The following is a 20,738-nucleotide window of genomic DNA, read 5'->3' as shown; positions in this document are numbered from 1 at the left end:
GATTTTGAAGTAAAATCAAGGTAATTGGCATGTAATGCATTCCTCTATTGTGACATTATTATTGCTATTTCTAGTACTGCCAATACGCGGAGCAATGACAAAAAAAAAAAAAAGATATATATATATATATATATAATACACGAATGAATGCATAGTATAAGAGAAACAATGCATACGTTGCAAAAATAACAAATATTTTACACCTATGCAGCAACAGCAGCAGAATGCTTGACAATAGAGGTAATTTCATTTTCCTTCTTTATTCCATGTAATCTTGAAACCATCATGTTAGTGTGTATTTACGTATAGAAAATGAACATAAAACCGTTAGAAAATTATTTCTATATGATTCATTTCCAAATGATTCGTATTACAAATGCTATGAAAACCTCTACCACATGATTACATACGCATGTCAGTTTCCAAACATTTATCCTAGGAATTACAGATATTTAACTCTTTTGTACCGATTATTTTTCGATCTTAACAAATTTCTTACAACTGTCGTTGAAAGGCATGCATTGCTTTTTCGTTCATGATTAAAACGGCTTATCTTTAAGTAGGCATTTCTACGAGTTCTACTTAATTCAGCATATTACTGTATATTGCGTTTTGCTTAAAACTACAGCGAAATACATGTAACACGTTACATGAAATATCTAAAAAGATGCGACAGTGAAATGTAAGGTCAGCCCTGACGTACCTGTCATAAAACTTATGAAAACCAGGTTTAAAAAGTAGATTAGTTATAAAAATGTCTTCTCTGTCTCTCCCTAATTCCAAAAATCACACTCTAAAAAAAAAAACAAAAACAAAAAACAACTTTGCACCTTTACCTGTTTACCAGTGTCACACTGGGAACACCTTTATGGGTGCAACTTTGCACCTTTAAGTACTCCCACTATGATACTGGTCTGAAAGGTGCAAAGATGCACCCGTTAAGTGGCCTTCATCAGTGTGACACTGGTAAAGGTGCAAAGTTGAACCTATTTTTCTTAGAGTGCATAGTATAATGGAATCTCGGCGACAAGAAACAAATCAAGGAAAGCAGGTGAAGTATATAAATAACATGAAAAGATAAAAGCGACCGGTATTTACCTATTGATTAACTAATCATCTTTCCTTTCTTATCTAATCTTTTCCCCTCTTCCTTTCTTTATGCTAGTTTTCGTCGCCATAATATCTCTTCTTCAAAAGAATGCTGTATTTTGCCAGGAAATTAGCCGCGGGACCACAAGAACTATAGAAACGTAATGTGTATACAAAGATGCTACAGCAAAATTGATCAACTGTAGTTAGAAATGATGAATATTGGTGATGAAGCGTTTTAGAAAACAAAGACTCTTACAGCTTGCTAAAAGAGCTAGACTGAAGTAAAATAGTCCATGTGTGTCATTTACACATCAGTTTGCGAGTGCATCTCAATAAAGATTCTAGCACATATTTTCTTAAGATAGCCACATGTATTATCCACTTTACAGACTATAATATCATTATACAAAACGTCACAATAACCGTCGGCAGCTCAAACGAGTGATAATGACAGTGATCGACAACATCGATAACGGTATAACAGATATGTGGTAGAAAAGTACCAGCAGGGGTACATTAAATTTATTATTCAGACAGATGATACCATGTGATCATAGATTTAAAAGAAAAAAAAAACCACCATAATATGTCCGTATATGTCACTATCACGTATGGTGCAAAACAAATTAGAAACTAAAAAACAAAACAAACAAAAACAATATCATGAAAAGCACAAGTAGCTAAAGTCAAAATCACCGGTAAATCTACTAGACCAGTTGCATGGTCAGACACTACGGTAAAATACAACGAAGATTAATACCCCATACTACAAACGCGCCGTGTGGGATGGTCTCTGTCTATACCTCCGGACATAACTACTGTGACTGCGGTAAGACTGTCAAGACCAATAAGACACCCAAGGCTCCCTGCGAATATTCTTGAATCTGTTCTTGGTCCACGGTGCAGGCTCCCTCCAGCTTAAGTTGGTCCATCACGTCGACGAGATCAAAAACCTCACAAGGATTCTTCAAGTGTGTATGCCTCATTGCAATGACGATGAAGCCACCTGTGTTACATGTAATAACAAATAACACGTCACCCGAGGGCAGTCAGCGATCGATTCATCCTGATATTACAATTGTAGAGCGTGTGAATTCAACTGAATATGACGTGTTCGATTAATAGCGGAAAATACGATTTGGAAAAAAAAAATCTTACTCAGGAAAAAAAAAAAGAGAGATGAATTTGATTTACTCAAAAGAAGATGCTTATGGATTATGTGAAATTTCAAAATTGTGAAAACATTGTGCAAACAAATCTGCAGGAAAGTGGCCTTCTGAAACTAAAAGCTTTTGATACTTGTAAACATTGTACTATAATGTACATAATAATCTAAATGCACTTATTGTCAGATGACTGTGTTTAAATGACTATTTTGCTGTACACCTGAGTGAAATACAGCCGGTATGATTATGGAACCCATCTTCTGAAAGAGAGAGAGAGAGAGAGAGAAAAAAAAAAGGTTTATGCGGTGTCTGACTTTCTCGCTACATTTTAATGGTAGGCTTCTTAAAAAAAAAATAGAATAAAACTACTGTATCGTGCACATTAAAAGCTTATTTTAGAGCCTTGACACTGGTATATTACTTGAAGAAGACAACTGTATCATCCCTATTCAAATTATGTACATTGTATATACATACATAAAGCTAAAGAAAAAAAAAAGACGTTCGGTAGACAGACATTCTTTGACAGATTCGGCTTTGAATTTGACAGTCAGGTGCTGGTCGGTTACAGTTCGTTATTCCGAAGGTTCGTTTATCTAAAAATGGAAAAGTTTCGTAATTCCGAACGTTCGTTAGTACGCACCTTTTTTTTCATTTTCGGATGAACGAGCCCTCAGAATAACGACCCTTATTTCATTTTCGCATTGCCGAACCTTCAGAATAACTAACCTTAAAGTTATTTCACTTTCGGATTAACGAACCGTCGAAATAACGAACCTTCCGAATAACGCCACAAATGTGCGGATTAACGAACCCTATTTCATTTCCAGATTAGGGAACATATAGGTATACGGAATTTGCTTGAATAGAGAACCTTCGGAATAACGAACCTTATTTCATTCTCAGATTAACGAACCTCCGGAATAACGAACATTACCGTATAAGCCTTCAGGAGCTTTAAGCATTGAACACACTGTAGGTTAATTCAAAACAATACTAACATGATGCATTAACATAGCCATTATTTAGCTTTATATTGATTAATTTGCCATCTTCATGTATATCTTGTGTCCAATTTTTTTACCCGGTTTCACCAATCTCACGAGCTCCTTGAGACTACTTCCATCGCAATGTCCCGGTAGAAACACACCACTCGACACAACAGCGTCAAAAGAATCTAAAACGAATGGAAAACAACAACAACAACAACTAACATAACAAACCTAAACATTCTGCAAGAGCCTTTCAGCAAAACCACATAATCATTTGAAAAGTTAGATCGCAAAATGATTAACTCCATTCTTGTTAATTTGAGATATTTGCGAATAAAGTTGCTAAAATACAAAGACAACCATAAGAAAATATGAGATATTTTTAATTATAACTTCAGGTATATTTTTTGTTATGTAACAAGTGAGGTATCACTGGAAAGATCTTATTTTGCCTGAATATCTGATCATAGACTTACTTAAAATGGCGCTTAGCCCATTTTGCGATCAATCTCTTCAATTGATAACATCTTGACTTTGAAATTACAGCTGAGACATGCCAAATGTCTTTTGAATCGAATGTTCTGCTAAGAACATTCGCAGCATCATGAACAATGGGGCTACAAGAGCACCGAGGACTAAATAATTATTACAGAATGATAGGCGACTATCAATATATTTCACAAAGTCTTGTGCTTTCCATCACTTGTCCGCTTCCACTCTTTAATACATGTAGCATGTTTCGGTTGAAGTATTTGTGGAAATTCATCTTCTTATGAATACACTGTACTTTACAAACATTGGTTTCCTTCATCCCAAATATCAAGGGATTGTATTCTCCTCTATTTATGAAACGAATCTTTATCCATGGGATAAATTTTGAACCAATAAATATAAATCGTTGTGCACCGTATGATAATAATGATAACATGGTCTTCGTGTTGCCATTGCTCCACTAGAGGGGCCTGCCATTATCATTACACTAGCATTATTTGCCAGGTACAAGCTGTACCCATATATACACCTGGGTTAAGGGGGACATGATGGGTAAAAACAGCTTGTCCGAGGACGTAGCACTTGACGGGATTCGAACTCGGGATCTCCAAATGAAAGTCAGGAATCGTCCCCACTCTTGACTTTGCCACCGTGTACGCTCGAATTTCCAAACTATTAAAGTAATGATTGTCTATCTGCATTGCTCTTCTTCCAGAGTTACCCTGTTTCCCATCTGAATTTGACATTTTTTAAGCATAGATTTAAATATATGAGATGGTGTGAGAATTTTTTGGAGACTGATCTTTTCTCAAGTTAATATACCCATATTTTATCCCTGGGGTTTATGAAACTGTGAATGGAAACGCTACGAAAACTATAAAAAAAAGAAAAAGAAAAAAGAAAACAAGAGCGGCATAAACATGATATTCATGATGCATGTATCAAGTCTTAGGTCAATCTAACATTGCTTTACAGTTTTAGCCATAAAGTTTAAATCCCCTTTTTGCTGCACACAAGCGATGACGAATGACTTAGCTCACCCTTAACTTTAGAGGAACATTTTCTCAGTGGAATCATTCCAGAATCAATGTTGTTCCACAATGCATTTTGATGGGTTAGAAACATAAAGTCACAATGAATCTCCTCATCCAGAATGCGACCTTGACTAGAGATTCTTATCTTGCTACTTATATCTAAAGACCTATACATGTACATACTTTTATTTGACTTTGAGTGAGCTTTAGTCTGTTAAGTCTTTACTTGATATCTAATCACATTATGTCGTACATAGTACGTCAGTTCATATTAAAACAATCACTGACTGGCTGTTTTGGACAGTACGCGTGAATGATTTACTAACTGTCCTTCAGAAGGAGTGGTGTTGGTCCGATGAAGCTCTTGATCAGCTCTGTGTAACATCCTTTTGATTTGCAGACGTCGAGAAGTTTCTGGGAGGGGTCGACGGCGCAGATGTTGGTAAAGCCGCTCTTGGAAAGCTGGATTAAAGACGGAGTAAAATTACTTCACCCGATATGATGTCATACAATACAGTTGACAGAAGGTTTAACGGCGTATCTGTCGTCAAAATGTTGATGGATAAAACTGAGAGCTCACTCCACGAAAAGCTGACCTTACGGATATAGTAGGACTACAGAAACAGAACGGTGTGAAGTTAAAACTGGACTCAGAATATGAATTTCATTTTTATTTCTAAGGCTTTCCTAAAATATGCAAATTAGATGAGACAATATATTATGTCATTAGTTCTGTTTCCAATTGACCGTTTCTGTAATGTATTATAATTTATGACTGTTTATTTTCCTACAACCTAGTAACGAAGCATTTCATTGACCTGCTCCCTCCAATTAAGTGCCACAGGCAGGAATTCAAGCCACGTTTTAACAGAGTAAGCCAGTTCGGAGATAGCTCATGTGCACATGGATACAAATGACCTTTCATTTTTCTCAGTTGGTTAAATGCCCCAGTCACATATAAACACGGACGCTCAAGGATCTACACGGTGATCCGGGGACGTCCGGAGAGATCCGGGATTTTGATATGACTGTACACACGGTATCAACACGGGAGCTACACGGACAAACACGGCATCTACACGGATCAACACGGCAGCTACACGGCAGCCACACAGACCACCCTGGATTGCTCTGCTAACAAGGCAATCCCCGGATGACGCCGGATGTTTTTGACCTCCAAAAGTTGCCGTGTTGGCCTCCCAGCGTCAACACGGATCTCTCCCCGGATCAGATCCGGGGTGGTCCGGGGTGATCCGGGATGTCTATGTGACTGGGGCATTAGGCACTTCACTCAATTCAAAGCGATATCTATAGTGCAGCAACTTGCTCAACATAGCAATTTATGGAACTCGTATTCTAACAAAGAATAAACCTGTGTAGATGAAGTGACCAGAATGGTTCGTCAATCAACACTTTGGGAAGCATCCATTTCATTGTGCTGTTTTGAATACATTAACAAACTTTTTCTGTTAACATTGCCAAATACAGTGCTTGCTGTCAGGTGGATGTACTGACAGGCACCATATGTAAGGATTATATGAATAATCATAGTATTACAGATGCTTATCTCAGTGAATTTAAAAACCAACCAGTCTCTCGGTATAAATGACCTTTTTCTGCTCATGCTCAAACTGGAACCCCGAACTGGCTTGTTACCGCGGCAGCGTCCGGGTAATCTTCTTTCAACCTGCCTGTTAAAGCGGTCGTTGCTTGGACGTTGTCGCAGTAACTTTTGCTTCTTGCTTTTGTAATCTCCTGCTGTTTTATTGTCCGAGGCGAGGAATTTTGTTCTCTGGACGTTATTGCGACGTTGCCGCTGTAGGGTCTGTTAAAACAGGGCTTTAGTTGTTGCTATGTAGGGCAAGTCTCCGGCAGGTTTTATGGTTGTTAAGGACAACTTTTCAGAACATAGCAGGCATAGAATTTGAATACATTTTCCGACTTATGACGTAATTTATCAAGACATGTGAAATAAATTTGAATTGAATTGAATTTCACAATTGTGAATTGTGAAAACAATTCAATGGGAACAGGATTTCGGCAGGAAGTCTTTATTAATGAGATTTTGAGGAAATCCCAAAATGTACACATACACGCACACGCACATTCTCACACACACTCACACACACACACACACACACACACGCGATATGACGCCTCAGCGTTCACTGACCTCCTCTCCGACGAGTCCCGTACCGGCGCCGGCGTCTAATATTCTGGCATTCTTGTTTTCTCCGAGCAAGGTGTCCAGCTTCCCCGCCGCAGCTTTCGGTCCTTTGTAGCCGGCATCTGCATGAACCTTCAAGACAAAATTAAATAAGGACCTTGAAAGCGAGGTTCTCCTCCAATCAATATCAAAAATTATTATTATTGGATCATGTAAAACACTCTACTTGCCGTATCAGCATCAGGAGCAGCAACAACAAGATCAACCATAAGTAATGAAAGAAAAAAATGAAACGAAATAAATAGGAGTTTGTCGAGAACGACGACAAAAGCTTTAATACCTTTCAACATAATTATGCGATTCAATGGCAGGCATTGATGGACGAAAGCGATGGAATCGACCCTCTAGTATTATATGTTTCTATATAACATCAGTGGCTTCATACACGCATACGAGATTAGCACGATTGTCATGCCACATGTTATCAGGGCATCTTTCCTACTAAATGCATGTCAATACTCATACTCCTCTTCTCGAGCTTTAAAATTTTACGCCAGGCAAGGACTTTGTTTTTGCTATTCAACATAAATCATATCTTATTATCACAAATATTTTCATATAGAATTTTCTTAACGACTCCACTAAAGGACAATGGCCACGCGGTCGACATCAAGCAGTATTACAGGCCTACGAGCTACATGGTCCGCGAGCTAGACACTAGGTAAATAGGGCCCACGAGCTCGATAGAAGATAGAAGACAAAAAAAGGCCTCGAGCTGGACATTACATCACAGGGCTTAATTTACGTAGTGTCGAGCTCGTGGATCCTATAAACCTACCGTCCATAGCTTGTGGGCTGTATGACTCGTGGGTTTATGACTCATGGACCTTTTTTCAATGTCAATCTCGTGGGCCGTATGACTCGTGGGTATCGAGGTCGTGGGGTGACCCCTTCAAATAAATCATCTCTGAGTGCAGGCGGTGGTGTCTGCGAAATGATGGCTACATAGGCCTATAACAAAATATGACAGCGTCTGATCGTATGCGTCATTGTATATTATAGCACCCCTATGCTGAAACAGAAAAGATCCAAACACGGGAGCTACACGGACAAACTTCAGCCTTCTCATTTGGTTTGAGTGTAACACAAATCTGTGTGTCGTCAGCATAGACCAAATGCTGAACGCCACGGTGGGATTCAATGACTTTGGACAATGGACTGGTATAAAGAAGAAAAAGGAGTGGCCCGACCACGGAACCTTGCGGAACCCCACAGGTCAGGGGGAATGGTGAAGACAGCGTGTCACTGATGATGACTCGTTGAGTACGGCTGTGAAGATATGAACGGATCCAGTCAAGAACAGTTCCGGATATCAGGAAGTCTTTTCCAATGCGGCGAAGTAACACACTGTGGTCAATAGTATCAAAAGCAGCTGTGTAGTCCAGGAGTATTAACACTGCTTCATTTCCCTTGTCTACGGCCAATAGAAGATCATTGAAAAGTTTAACCAAGGCAGTTTCTGTCGAATAATGATTGCGATATGCGGATTGAAAAATAGGAAACATGCCGGATCTTTCAAGGTAATCTTTGAGTTGTGATGACACAATCCTCTCCATGACCTTACCCAAAAAATGGGAGATTAGCGATGGGTCTATAATTCTTGAGTTCATTTGGGTTAAGTGAAGACTTCTTAAGGAGAGGGAGGAGTAGAGATGACTTAAATGGTTCTGGGACAAGACCAGTGGACAAAGAGAGGTTGAACAACTTGGTAATGACAGGAAGAATATCATCCAGCGTGTCCTTCAACAACCAGGTAGGTATTGGGCCCAGTTTACAGTACTTAGGTGGTAGTGATGCGATAAGTTCCTTAACTTCCAGATCAGATACAGGATAGAACTCTGAAAGTTGAAACTGAGATGGACCAACCAAGGCTGCGGTTGATGGCACTGGAACAGTGTCAGGGAAGGCAGATATAACGTTGGATACCTTCTCAGCAAAAAACTTTGCAAACTTGTTTGCAAGTTCAGAGTCCGACGAGTGGTCAGGGAGAATCAGTGAGTGATTTGATGAGGAGAGTGATTTCACAAGACAGAAGAGTCTCTTGGTGTCAGCATCAGCGATGAGATTCTTAAGGTAAGTTGACTTAGCCTTGAAGATGCATTCGTAGTATGATTCACACTCGTGACGGTACTGTTCCCGATCAAAACAAAGTCCTGACTTGATCATTCGACGTTCTGCCCGGCGTCGTCTTCTATTTGCCTCTCGAATCTCGTCGTTGAACCAAGGTGCTTGAGGCCTGATCGTTACAGTTCTCACCTGTAGAGGAGCGTACCTATCTAGCAGAGCGCGGAGACAGGTGTTGTAATGATTAGCAACTTCAGAAGGACAAGTCAGATCAAGAGAAGAACTGACTAACAATTCAATGTCACTACGTAGAGAGTCCAGTCGATGTTGCGAAATTTTCTGTAACTCACTTGTTTCTTGGGATTCTACGGCCTTGAGAGGTTTGCTGAGGCAACAATTGCAGAATGATCTGAAGGTAGCGAAGATAACATGCTGACACGGTAGATGATATCAGAGTCTGAGTCTCTAGTGAAGAGTAGGTCCAGAGTATAACCGGCGCGATGAGTGGCACCTTGGATATGCTGCTTGAACCCCAGAGAATCAACTCCATCCATAAAAGACTTTGCAAAATTATCATTGGGATCATCTACATTCACATTAAAATCACCCAAGAGTACAGGTAAGTAATCACTAACACTTGCGCCTTCAAGAAGAGTGAGGAACTCTTCCAAGAAGGTCCGACTAGAGAAATTGTTACTTGTAGAAGGAGGATGGCGATAGATACAATATAACCTAACTGCAGAGGATGAAGTAAGGTTAAGTGTTAGATCAAGCAACTCAAATGAAGAAAAAGTGTGGTTTGTAGTGCACCGTACTGTCGATCTATAAAGTACAAAAATGCCACCACCTCTAGAAGATGCACGGGGTTGATGAGTAAAATCATAATTTGGCAAAGATGATCTAAGATCTGCCAAAGTGTAAGCATCTCTACAGCAAACAAACAAACATTTCCCACTTTTGATCCTTAATAGTTCAAAAACTGTATATCAGATAACACTGACATTGATATGAGCAATAGCTGAATAGTGTACAATTTTGTTGGAGGTAATTTAAAAATGATAGCATGAATCAGTTTCATTAAATTCAAGATTTATTTTTCATATTTCAGATTTTGCTCTGTTTTCAACCCTCTGTACAAAAGTTTAATTTTGCACAGGGGTCAATTGGTGTGTATGGGAGTGTGTGGTTAACACCATGAAGATGGTCCTGAACAATGGCCAGTATTGGAATGCTCTAATACATATTCATGAGAAATTCCAAATCACAGCTAGTCTTTCACATTCATCCTGAAATGTAGTGTATGCAAGCACGTGAAAACATATGCTTATCTTTTTTTTTTTTTCATGTGCATGCATTTTACTCTTTACCATGAATTCAGACTAGCAGTGCCCAGGGCAATCCATCATAAATTATTAACAAAGCATTCATCACTATTCATGTGCCTTGGAGCAAGAGTCCAGAAGCCTAGTCAGCAGAGCTCTGAAAAGGTGGTATTCATGGTATTCAAGTTTATTGTTCAGGGTCATTGTAAGCACACACTCACGTACACATCATTGGTTCTTGTGTAAAGTTTAATTTTGTACAGAGGGTTCAAATTTGACCAAAATCTGGAACTTAACTTTAAAATCAATCATGGATTTAACGAAACTGTTTCATGCCCTCATATTCAAATCACCTCCAACTAACTTGCACACTATTCAGCTATTACTCATATCAATGACAGTGTTATCTGATGTATAGCTTTCAAACTATTAAAGGGAAACCAGTCCAAAAATAAGTTAGTCTGATAAAAAAAGAGTAAAATCTTACGAATGCAATGGTAAAAAATTTGACTGAAATCGGATGAAAAATAAGGAAGTTAGGAAATTTTGAAGTTTTGCTTATTTCTGCAGAACAGTTCTTGTACAGTGGATATGAATATGCAAATGAGTGAGCTGGCCATGTCATAACCTCACAAATTCAATGTTTCTGTCATTGAAGTCTAAAACTTGATATTAGTCCTGGTTGAATAACTTCAGAATAGTGATCAGTTAGATATATCAGGATTTGAGCCTCGAGCATAATTGCGTTGCAATGAAAAACTGGAAATTCCAAAATTTTGTGTACAAACTATATGGTAAGTTGTGAGGGTATGGCATGCTCACTTTGCCATTTGCATATTCATATTGACCGTTCAAGAACTGTTTCCTGAAAAATTAGCGAAACTTCAAAATGTCATAACTTCTTTAATTTATGTTTGGACTGGATTTCCCCTTTAAGGATTAAAAGTGGGAAATGTTTTTGTAACACCTAGTACATAACATATATATATATATATATATATATATATATATATATATAGGGTATGAATTTTTAGATTATATATATCATCTAAAAATTTATACCTTATATTTTACTCTTTGCCTGTGATGTGAATACATGGGCTATAAATTCTCTAACCTTGTCATAGCTGCCCTCCTCCGCCCAGTCATCGTAAAGTTTAGTCAATACCTCGGGCTGCACGTCGCTGCCGTACTTGATAAACGTCCCGATCATGTCCGTCATGTTCTGGTCCATTCTCGTGCCACGCGCAGCCGAGACACGTCGAGGCTGGAAGGATGAGGTTGTGAATGCTCTAGACTAGATCACGTTTCGCAGATGCTACACTTCTGCAGGCCCGTAACTGGGGGGGGGGGGGGGGGGTTCCGCTAGCGAACAGGGTCCGCTTGACCAAAGCTTCCCAAAGCTCCAAATACGACAGAAGAATGATACGATATATACGAACATGTTCAGAAAATGCTCACACTGATTTGTAAGTTTTAGCAAGCTTTTGGATCCAATTGTCGCATGATCTGTTATTTTATATAAAGGGCAAACCACCGTATAAACAGTGTGCCAGCATTGTATGATTTTTAAGTACAACGAACTATGAGATAAGTGCCATGTGAATTCCTACACAGACCCAAATTTCGGCTCACTCGCTCGTACTAATTTAGAGTATTTTTTCAAGTCCTCTGTCTGTTGGTATAAATCGTTATCTATAAGGCCGTTACTATATCTCGATTAAAATTGTAAAATTTAATAACCAAAAAATGACAAGAATTCCATGTTTTGTAAGCTGAAATACAACAATTTTCGGCTCGCTCGCCAAAATTTATCAAAATTTATTACACTGAAATCACCCTCAAAAGACCCCTATATACACGAACATGTTCAGAAAATGCTCACACTGATTTGTAAGTTTTAGCAAGCTTTGGGATTCAATTATCGCATGATCTGTTATTTTATATACCTGGCAAGCCAACATATAACAGTGTGTCAGCATTGTATGATTTACAAGTACAACGAACTATGAAAGTGCAATGTTTCCTACACAGAAATATGCAAAATTCGGCTCACTCGCTTCTACTAATTTAGAGTATTTTTGCAAATCCTCTGTCTGTTGTTGGTATAAATCGTTTAAGGCCGTCACTGTATCTCGATTAAAATTGTAAAATTCAATAACTAAAAAATGACAAGAATTCCATGTTTTGTAAGCTGAAATACAAAAATTTTCGGCTCACTCGCTGCACTCGCTCGCCAAAATTTATCAAAATGTATTACATTGAAATCACCCTCAAAAGACCCCTATATATAAAAACATGTTCAGAAAATGCTCACACTGATTTGTAAGTTTTAGCAAGCTTTGGGATTCAATTATCGCATGATCTGTTATTTTATATACAGGGCAAGCCACCATATAACAGTGTGCCAGCATTGTATGATTTACAAGTACAACGAACTATGAGATAAGTGCAATGTTTCCTACACAAAAATATGCAAATTTCGGCTCACTCGCTTGTACTAATTTAGAGTAGTTTTTAAAGTCCTCTGTCTGTTGTTGGTATAAATCGTTTAAGGCCGTCACTATATCTTGATTAGAATTGTAAGATTTAATAACCCGAAAAATGACAAGAATTCCATGTTTATAAGCTGAAATACAAAAATTTATTACATTGAAATCACCCTCAAAAGACCCCTATATATACGAACATGTTCAGAAAATGCTCACACTGATTTGTAAGTTTTAGCAAGCTTTGGGATTCAGTTATCGCATGATCTGTTATTTTATATACAGGGCAAGCCACCACATAACAGTGTGCCAGCATTGTATGATATACAAGTACAACGAACTATGAAATAAGTGCAATGTTTCCTACACAGAAATATGCAAATTTCGGCTCACTCGCTTCTACTAATTTAGAGTATTTTTTTCAAGTCCTCTGTCTGTTGGTATAAATCGTTATCTATAAGGCCGTCACTATATCTCGATTAAAATTGAAAAATGTAATAACCAAAAAATGACAAGAATTCCATGTTTTGTAAGCTGAAATACAAAAATTTTCGGCTCGCTCGCTGCGCTCGCTCGCCAAAATTTATCAAAATTTATTACATTGAAATCACCCTCAAAAGACCCCTATATACACGAACATGTTCAGAAAATGCTCACACTGATTTGTAAGTTTTAGCAAGCTTTGGGATTCAATTATCGCATGATCTGTTATTTTCAAGCCACCATATAACAGAGTGCCAGCATTGTATGATTTACAAGTACAACGAACTATGAAATAAGTGCATTGTTTCCTACACAGAAATATGCAAATTTCGGCTCACTCGCTTGTACTAATTTAGAGTATTTTTTCAAGTCCTCTGTCTGTTGTTGGTATAAATCGTTTAAGGCCGTCACTATATCTTGATTAGAATTGTAAGATTTAATAACCCCAAAAATGACAAGAATTCAATGTTTATAAGCTAAAAATACAAAAATTTTCCACTCACTCGCTGCGCTCGCTGGCCAAAATGTATCAAAATTTATTACATTTAAATCAACCTGAAAAAAAAACAAAAAAACTTTTAAGTGCTTGAAAAAGCATATCATGTGGACTTTTTTTTAAAGTCCCTACCGGGTTGGGGTTGGGGTTGCCCCGGGCGCCGTTTCCCTAGAGACGCATAGGTATAAGAACAACTCAGTATATAGGCACGAAGATGATCAAAGACTTTTCTTCATGGCTGATACATGTGTCAAATCGAACTATTAAACAGTGTTAAAGGTGAAGAATTTATTGTTTTTACGTTTGAAAATATACCCCTCACAGAGTGAGACCCTATCCTGCTTGGTTGCTTAAAGGTCCAGTTTACCTTTGGGAGCAGTGATTTCAAAAATTTTCAAGATATCATATTTGATGCATATGTGTAGGTCTGTTGTATCATAAAACATCCTACCATATGAAATATTTGCAATAAAACCTAAAATATAAGGAGATATCAGGGTTTTTCTCAATAAACCGTAACTGTATACGGTTTAGTCTGGAAAAATTTTTATTATAACTATTGTTCACATTTTGTGTATTTAACAGCACTTAACATCGATTATACGGATTCAAATTTTGACAGTGGTTGTTTCTATCCCTAACTCACATTTTAGAACTATTTTATAGCACTAATGCTTTCATCTGCAAATGGTAAATTATGCCTTTAACTTCCTCAGAAAGGTCCACTATTTCCAATAAAAATATTTATTTTGAACCCCCCCCCCTAAAAATCCTAGTTACGGGCCCTGTTCTGTGAAGTCATCCATACTGCATGGGTATAAAGGCTCTGTCACACCTTTCCGGGCAAGCCTTGCGTGTGATTCGCGCAGAGCAATTTTTGCTACCCGGAGATCCCCGCAGATGGCCTGCACATGACAGTACCTGGCACGTATCTCACCCGCAGTCGCTCGGAGGCGCGAACCCAAATGCTGTTTACCCGCAGCCATGTTTAGACCCTGTCACACCTTTCCGGGCAAACACTCAACTAACCAGCAGAAAGGCAGTAACTGACCCTCAACATGCACGCGGGTTAAGTGCCTGTGACTTGCGGCAGCTACGAGCCTCCTACTAGTTTTCTGCGTGGACCTCTGCTGGCAATCCCCGAGAGTCACCCGGAAAAATTTTGAGCATGCTCTAAACTTGGCTGCGGGTAAATCGGACTTGCGTGCGCAACTACGGGCGGCTACGTGCCAGGTACTGTCACTGTGCAGGTCATCTGCGGGAACCTCCGGGTAGCAAAAATTGTTCCCCGCAAGTCACTAGCAAGGTTTGCCCGGAAAGGTCCTTGAGCATGCTCAAACTTGTTCCATTTGAGTCGCGGGGATTGCCCGCAGATGTCCACGCAGAATACCAGTAGAAGGGCCGTAGCGGTAGCACCTCGCAGCCAACTCCCATGCAACTAGCCCGTAACTAGAACGTGAGTAGAACGTAAGTAGTACACGTCCAGCAGGTAAGACACACTCGAAACTCCCCCAAATCCTTGTCCGCCCGCAAAAATTACACTGCGTGCTGGAAAATCCATACATGCAACAAGCCCGCGCAGCTTGCCCGGAAAGGTGTGACAGGGCCTTTACATGCATACAATTGTTTATTGCCAAAGCGAGATTTGCCAGTGTTGAGTGAACAGCTGCAATTTGTATAGAGCAGGTTATTAAAAAAACAAACAAACAAACAATACAGTGCGTATCAAAAAAAAAAAAGAAGGTAATCCAACTTATGCAAGAGCTGGAGGGGTTTGTTTCCTCTTCCATGTGGAAACTATGGACAAACAATTTACGATACTCTGCCTTTGTCCTGGGAAATGTTGTGTGTGACCTCTTTCACCCAAGTTTCCGAAGGGATGTAGCCTGGCGAGTGTTCCATATGGATCCACAAGTGATATTCTAATATATAGTAATGATAATTAGACAAATTTGTATAGCGCAGCTACTATGTAGATATACTCTACTGCGCTGTGATGTAACAGAGCTCCTGATATTGTTACTGATTAGCCACACGAAAAATAGATAACAAATTAATCAAAGGCTTCTGAAAAATGGTAAGTCTTCAATAAAGATTTGAAGACAGCAAGTGATGAGGCCTTCCTCATTTTCTCAGGTAATTTATTCCAAAGTTTTGGAGCAGCACAGCTGAAGGCACAATCCCCTAACGTTACTTTCGTTTTTAAGTGAGGTTGCTTTGAAGCAACTTATCCTGTGTACTTCGTAAATTATGAGAATATGAATGTGATTTCATTGATATCAATTCTGATAAATAACCAAATGCTTGACCATGCAGTACTTTATAAACAAGTAACAAAATTTTAAATACAATTCTCTGCCTTACTGGCAACCAATGTAATTTCATCAAAACAGGTGTAATATGTGAAAATTTTGACGAACTGGACACAAGTCTCGCACATGCATTCTGAACACGCTGAAGCTTGGTTATCTGTGAATCTGGTAAACCAAACAATAACCCATTACAATAATCAAGCCTACTGCTAATGAATGCGTGAACAAGAGTTTCAGCGTCTTCCTGGTTCAAATATCTACGAATGTGACGTAAGTTATGCAACATGTAAAAAGCAGACTTGCATGTGGTTGATATATGCTTCTCCATGTTTAAACGAGAATCAAGCCATACACCCAGGTTTTTCACAGAGCTCGATGGTTTAACTTCCAAATCTCCAACTGATATCTTATTAATATCCAGCTTTGCTACTTGTCTTGGTGTCCCAACAACGAAAAACTCAGTCTTCCCATTATTAAGCATTAACTTATGTTTGGACATCCAAGAACGGACATAACATATACAGGATTCTAAGTTCAAAATACTATCAATGTGCAAGTGTTCACCATCAAGACTGAAGGAAATGTACAACTGTGTATCGTCAGCATAACAATGACAGGAGACATTTGGGAAACGACGATGTATACCCTTGATCAGATTACTTGTATAGAGTGTAAAAAGAAGGGGCCCAAGGCGTGACCTCTTGAGGCACCCCGTATGGAACATCAAAATTCTTTGACACTACATCCTCTATCATAATCTTTTGCCGTCTGTTAGAAAGATAAGACTTAATCCATGCAAGGACAGACTCACTCATGCCAAAAGATGAATGTAATATATTCACTAATATCCCATGATCGATAGTGTCAAATGCAGTACTTAGATCGAGCAATACCAAAAATGTTACCTTTTTAATATCCATTGCCAATGAAATATCATTCTTGATCTTAACCAAGGACGTTTCTGTGCTATGAAACTGCCTGTATGCGGACTGCATACATGGAAGCAATTCATTACCCTGTAGATGTTCTAAAATCTGCTGAGTAGCAGCTCCTTCAACCAGTTTTGATACATATTGTAGATTGCTAACTGGTCTTAGGTTGTCATAACTCAATTCCATACCACGTTTTTTTTTTTTTTTTTTTTTTTTTTTTTTTTTTGAGAAGTGGCCTAACTAGTGCCACTTTCCACTCAGATGGAAAGAGACCACTGGAGAGAGACACATTGATGATTTTAGTAAAGACCGGGAGGAGTGACTCTGTGCAATGCAAAACAAGGGTTGTTGGCATGGGATCCAAAGAGCAGGACTTTTTGCTCAGACTAGAAACTAATTTCTCAACATCTCTTACAGATAACATTTTGAAATGATTGAAGTTTGCATTGTGCGAAGTCTGAAAATCCATATCATCAAAAGGACAAATCCCATCATCTAGAATGAAAGAAAAATAAAAAGAATTTTCCCAGATCATCAACAAATGTCCTCTTATCAATATGGTGAGGTGTCACAACATGAAGTTTAGTCATATTCAGCAGTAATTTAGTAACACTGAAGAGACACCTTTGATCTGAACTATTTTCTTTGATCATTTGAGAGTAATATGTACGACGAGCACTATTCATAACAAATAGAGTTCTATTACGGGCAGCTTCGAAATTCTCATAATCGAGAGGAGATTTCGTTCTCAACCATTTCTTCTCAGCTGTCCTTCTTTTTCTTTTTTTGTGTTCTTACATCATATGTGAACCATGGTACCCGTGGATGAGATGACACAGTCTTGGTAATCAAAGGTACATGTTTGTCCAAAATTGAACTAAGTGTATCATTGTATAAAATAACCAACTTTGTAAAATCGTCAGGAGTGTCTGTACATAATAAACTGTTAGCCACATCATGCTTCAATGAATCTAAATCTATACAGCCAATTTTGCGAAAGGACATTTTCTTAGATGGTGCATGTGGCTTGACTGAATTAAGCTCACACATAACAGAGAAATGATCAGACAATAAAGGACCAGGCCATGGTCGGCCCACAATTATGTTGTCTGACTTGCGAGATATAACCAAATCTAAAGTGTGACCATGTAAATGAGTACTAAAATCAACATGCTGAATGCAAAAAAATGACTCAAGCAGATCTGAAAATGACCTAGACTCATAATTCACATATCCACATGAACATTAAAATCACCAGTGATTACAACAGGTATGTTGCATTACAAATACTCTTGTATAAACTCATTAAATTCAGATATAAAAGTAGACATTGATATAGGATGAGTATCACAATATGGCGGCCTGTAAATATATATGAGATCAAGTTTGAAAGATTTCAGTGATATGTGGTAACAAGTAAACTCAAATGATCTCTTTTCACCAGCAAGAACTTGATGGACATCAAGAGTGTCCTTGAAAAGGAGGGCAGTTCCTCCACCACGACGACCAGTACGCGGACAATGAACAAATCGATGACCAGTACGGACGATATCATGGATGAGCGCAGAGTCATTATCTGTCAACCAAGTCTCAGTTAAGGCGTACAAATCAGCCTTTCCTTCACAGATGAAATCAAATATAGATGCTGACTTATTACGTATTGAACGAGTGTTCACAGTACACAACCTGAGATAGCTACGAGGAGTAGAGACAATGCCAAAATATTCAACATTGTCTGACATTTTACCACGATTAATATGAAGTGCGTTGATAATTTGGAGTGTACTTGATTCCTCGTTCAGAAGATGACAGTCTGAGCAAAGAAAATGTAGGTGACATTTGCTGATCTGGACCTGGGTTAGTGTGGATATCTCCATCTTGCAGTATCTCAATCTGAAAAGAAGCACTGCAGTTCTGGCTATAGGAAATCCTGCCCTTCAAAAAATGCTTTCTGACGAAAGGCTGACGAACAAAAGGAAGGAATGTTGAGCGTCCATCATAATGTTCAGGTCCATTCAGCCTCACATGAAGACACACAGCAAGCACCAGACACAGCTGAAGAAGTCCCATTATGTCCAAGTTCAGGTCCAGTGAATACACATTCTACAGTGGGTTTACAGCTGTACATGTAGCAGTACATTACATATGAGCAACTACTTACAGTGTATGGGAGACCATGCCTTCTTGCCTTGGCTGAAAATGGCTAAGTTGCAAAGAAAATTGATACTGGTAGAATAAGTGACCAAAATGATCAAACACTTCGAAAAAGGTCTAGTAATATCCAGATCACTAGTATAACAAGATAACAATGATCACAAAATGTAAATTGTGTGCTTAAACCAGTATAAATAACAAAGTAAATAGGAGCTCTGTGGAGAGCTGTACAATGCGCGCTAATCCTATCCTATCTTATATATATATATATATATATATATATATATATATATATATATATATATATAGACATAGGCCCTACCTGTGTTTTGGTGCCTTGTCTGCTACCGGCGGTTTCACGCTGTCGCGATCTTTAGGCAGACTGACAAAGTGGTGTGTTTCTGTGCTTATGTGGCGCGGTGGATCGGTTTGACGCATGGATGGTTTTTCTTTTCCGGTGTCTGCAGTTCGTTTTTGTTTCGGATGATAATGACCTTCTCATCGAGGCAGAGGTAGTCTAGCGGGCGACGTATTTTTAGCCTAAATCAGTGATTGGCAGTCAATAGAGGGCGCGACGATGTGGAAGTCAAGTTGACTAAAAATACGTCTAGTAAGAAACCTCCGAATAGAGGCGTGGAACCGGGTGTGGCAAGACAGTTGTCAGTCGCCAACTCTCGAAGTTTTATTGGCTGAGCATCGGATGTCAATCAGAACACGTCGCAGAGTCCGAAGAAATGCTAGTCTGCTCTCCTAGGTATACTACAGATAATCTTTCAATAAAAATACAGTTTGCCTCTCTCTTTCAGCTTACTACAGTATTTTTTCACTCTTCTCCATTCTTTTTGAGGTGTATTACATCTTACCTTACTTCAAATAGAAAAGAATGATGGCAATCAGTGCAACTGACTTCAGTTGTACATCTATGAGGGTTTTGCACGTGGAAACTACGCCCAAATTACTGCCGAATGCAAACGTTCAATTATTGGAGTAAAGTCTATTTGATATTTACTTTAATTGTACGTTTCGGAAATGTATTTGATATCATTACTCCCCTTTATCATTTTTAACCATGAGTTACTATATATTTTGTGTTAAACTTTGCATGATATTTGCTTAACATCAATAAAGCTGCCGTCAAGACATCAATCTCTATATCGGAGCACCGTAGACTTTAAACAGGCATTTTCTGTCGTGTTCCGCGTGATCACACTGTCACGGAAGAACCCGTCCGCAGTAACATGGGCGTCCAAGGGGAAAACAAAGAGGAGCTGCGACACAAAAAGATTCCTGCAAAGCCAAAGGCACCGGTGAAATATGGTGCATTCTTTGCAATCATGAAATAACGAGATGCCATCTATGTGATCCTAGCAACAAGTAATGATAAACCGATTCAATCTGATTCACATTTCTTTACAAATGCAAATGAGGACATCTTTCTCACCATTCCGAATGCATGCCAATGCAGAAAATTAAGCTAACCAAT

At 38.7% G+C, this 20,738-nt stretch overlaps 1 protein-coding gene across 1 annotated transcript; it reads right to left on the bottom strand.

The window, feature by feature from the left end:
* Window positions 1-1,817: 1,817 nt before the first annotated feature.
* LOC140233422 (methyltransferase-like protein 27) lies at window positions 1,818-19,717 on the bottom strand. Its single transcript, XM_072313529.1, has 6 exons — window positions 19,578-19,717; window positions 11,507-11,656; window positions 6,950-7,075; window positions 5,103-5,238; window positions 3,343-3,435; window positions 1,818-2,098 (listed from the first exon to the last, which is right to left on the bottom strand). Exons 2-6 carry the CDS (start codon window positions 11,621-11,623, stop codon window positions 1,908-1,910), a joined length of 663 nt encoding a protein of 220 aa, XP_072169630.1. The 5' UTR covers window positions 11,624-11,656; window positions 19,578-19,717; the 3' UTR covers window positions 1,818-1,907.
* Window positions 19,718-20,738: the final 1,021 nt, after the last annotated feature.

The sequence above is a fragment of the Diadema setosum genome, chromosome 9, assembly GCF_964275005.1.
Source record: "Diadema setosum chromosome 9, eeDiaSeto1, whole genome shotgun sequence".
In the NCBI taxonomy this organism is placed as follows: Eukaryota; Metazoa; Echinodermata; class Echinoidea; order Diadematoida; family Diadematidae; genus Diadema; species Diadema setosum.
Note: the sequence above shows the minus strand (reverse complement) of the source record. Positions and strands in the feature narration are given on the sequence as shown.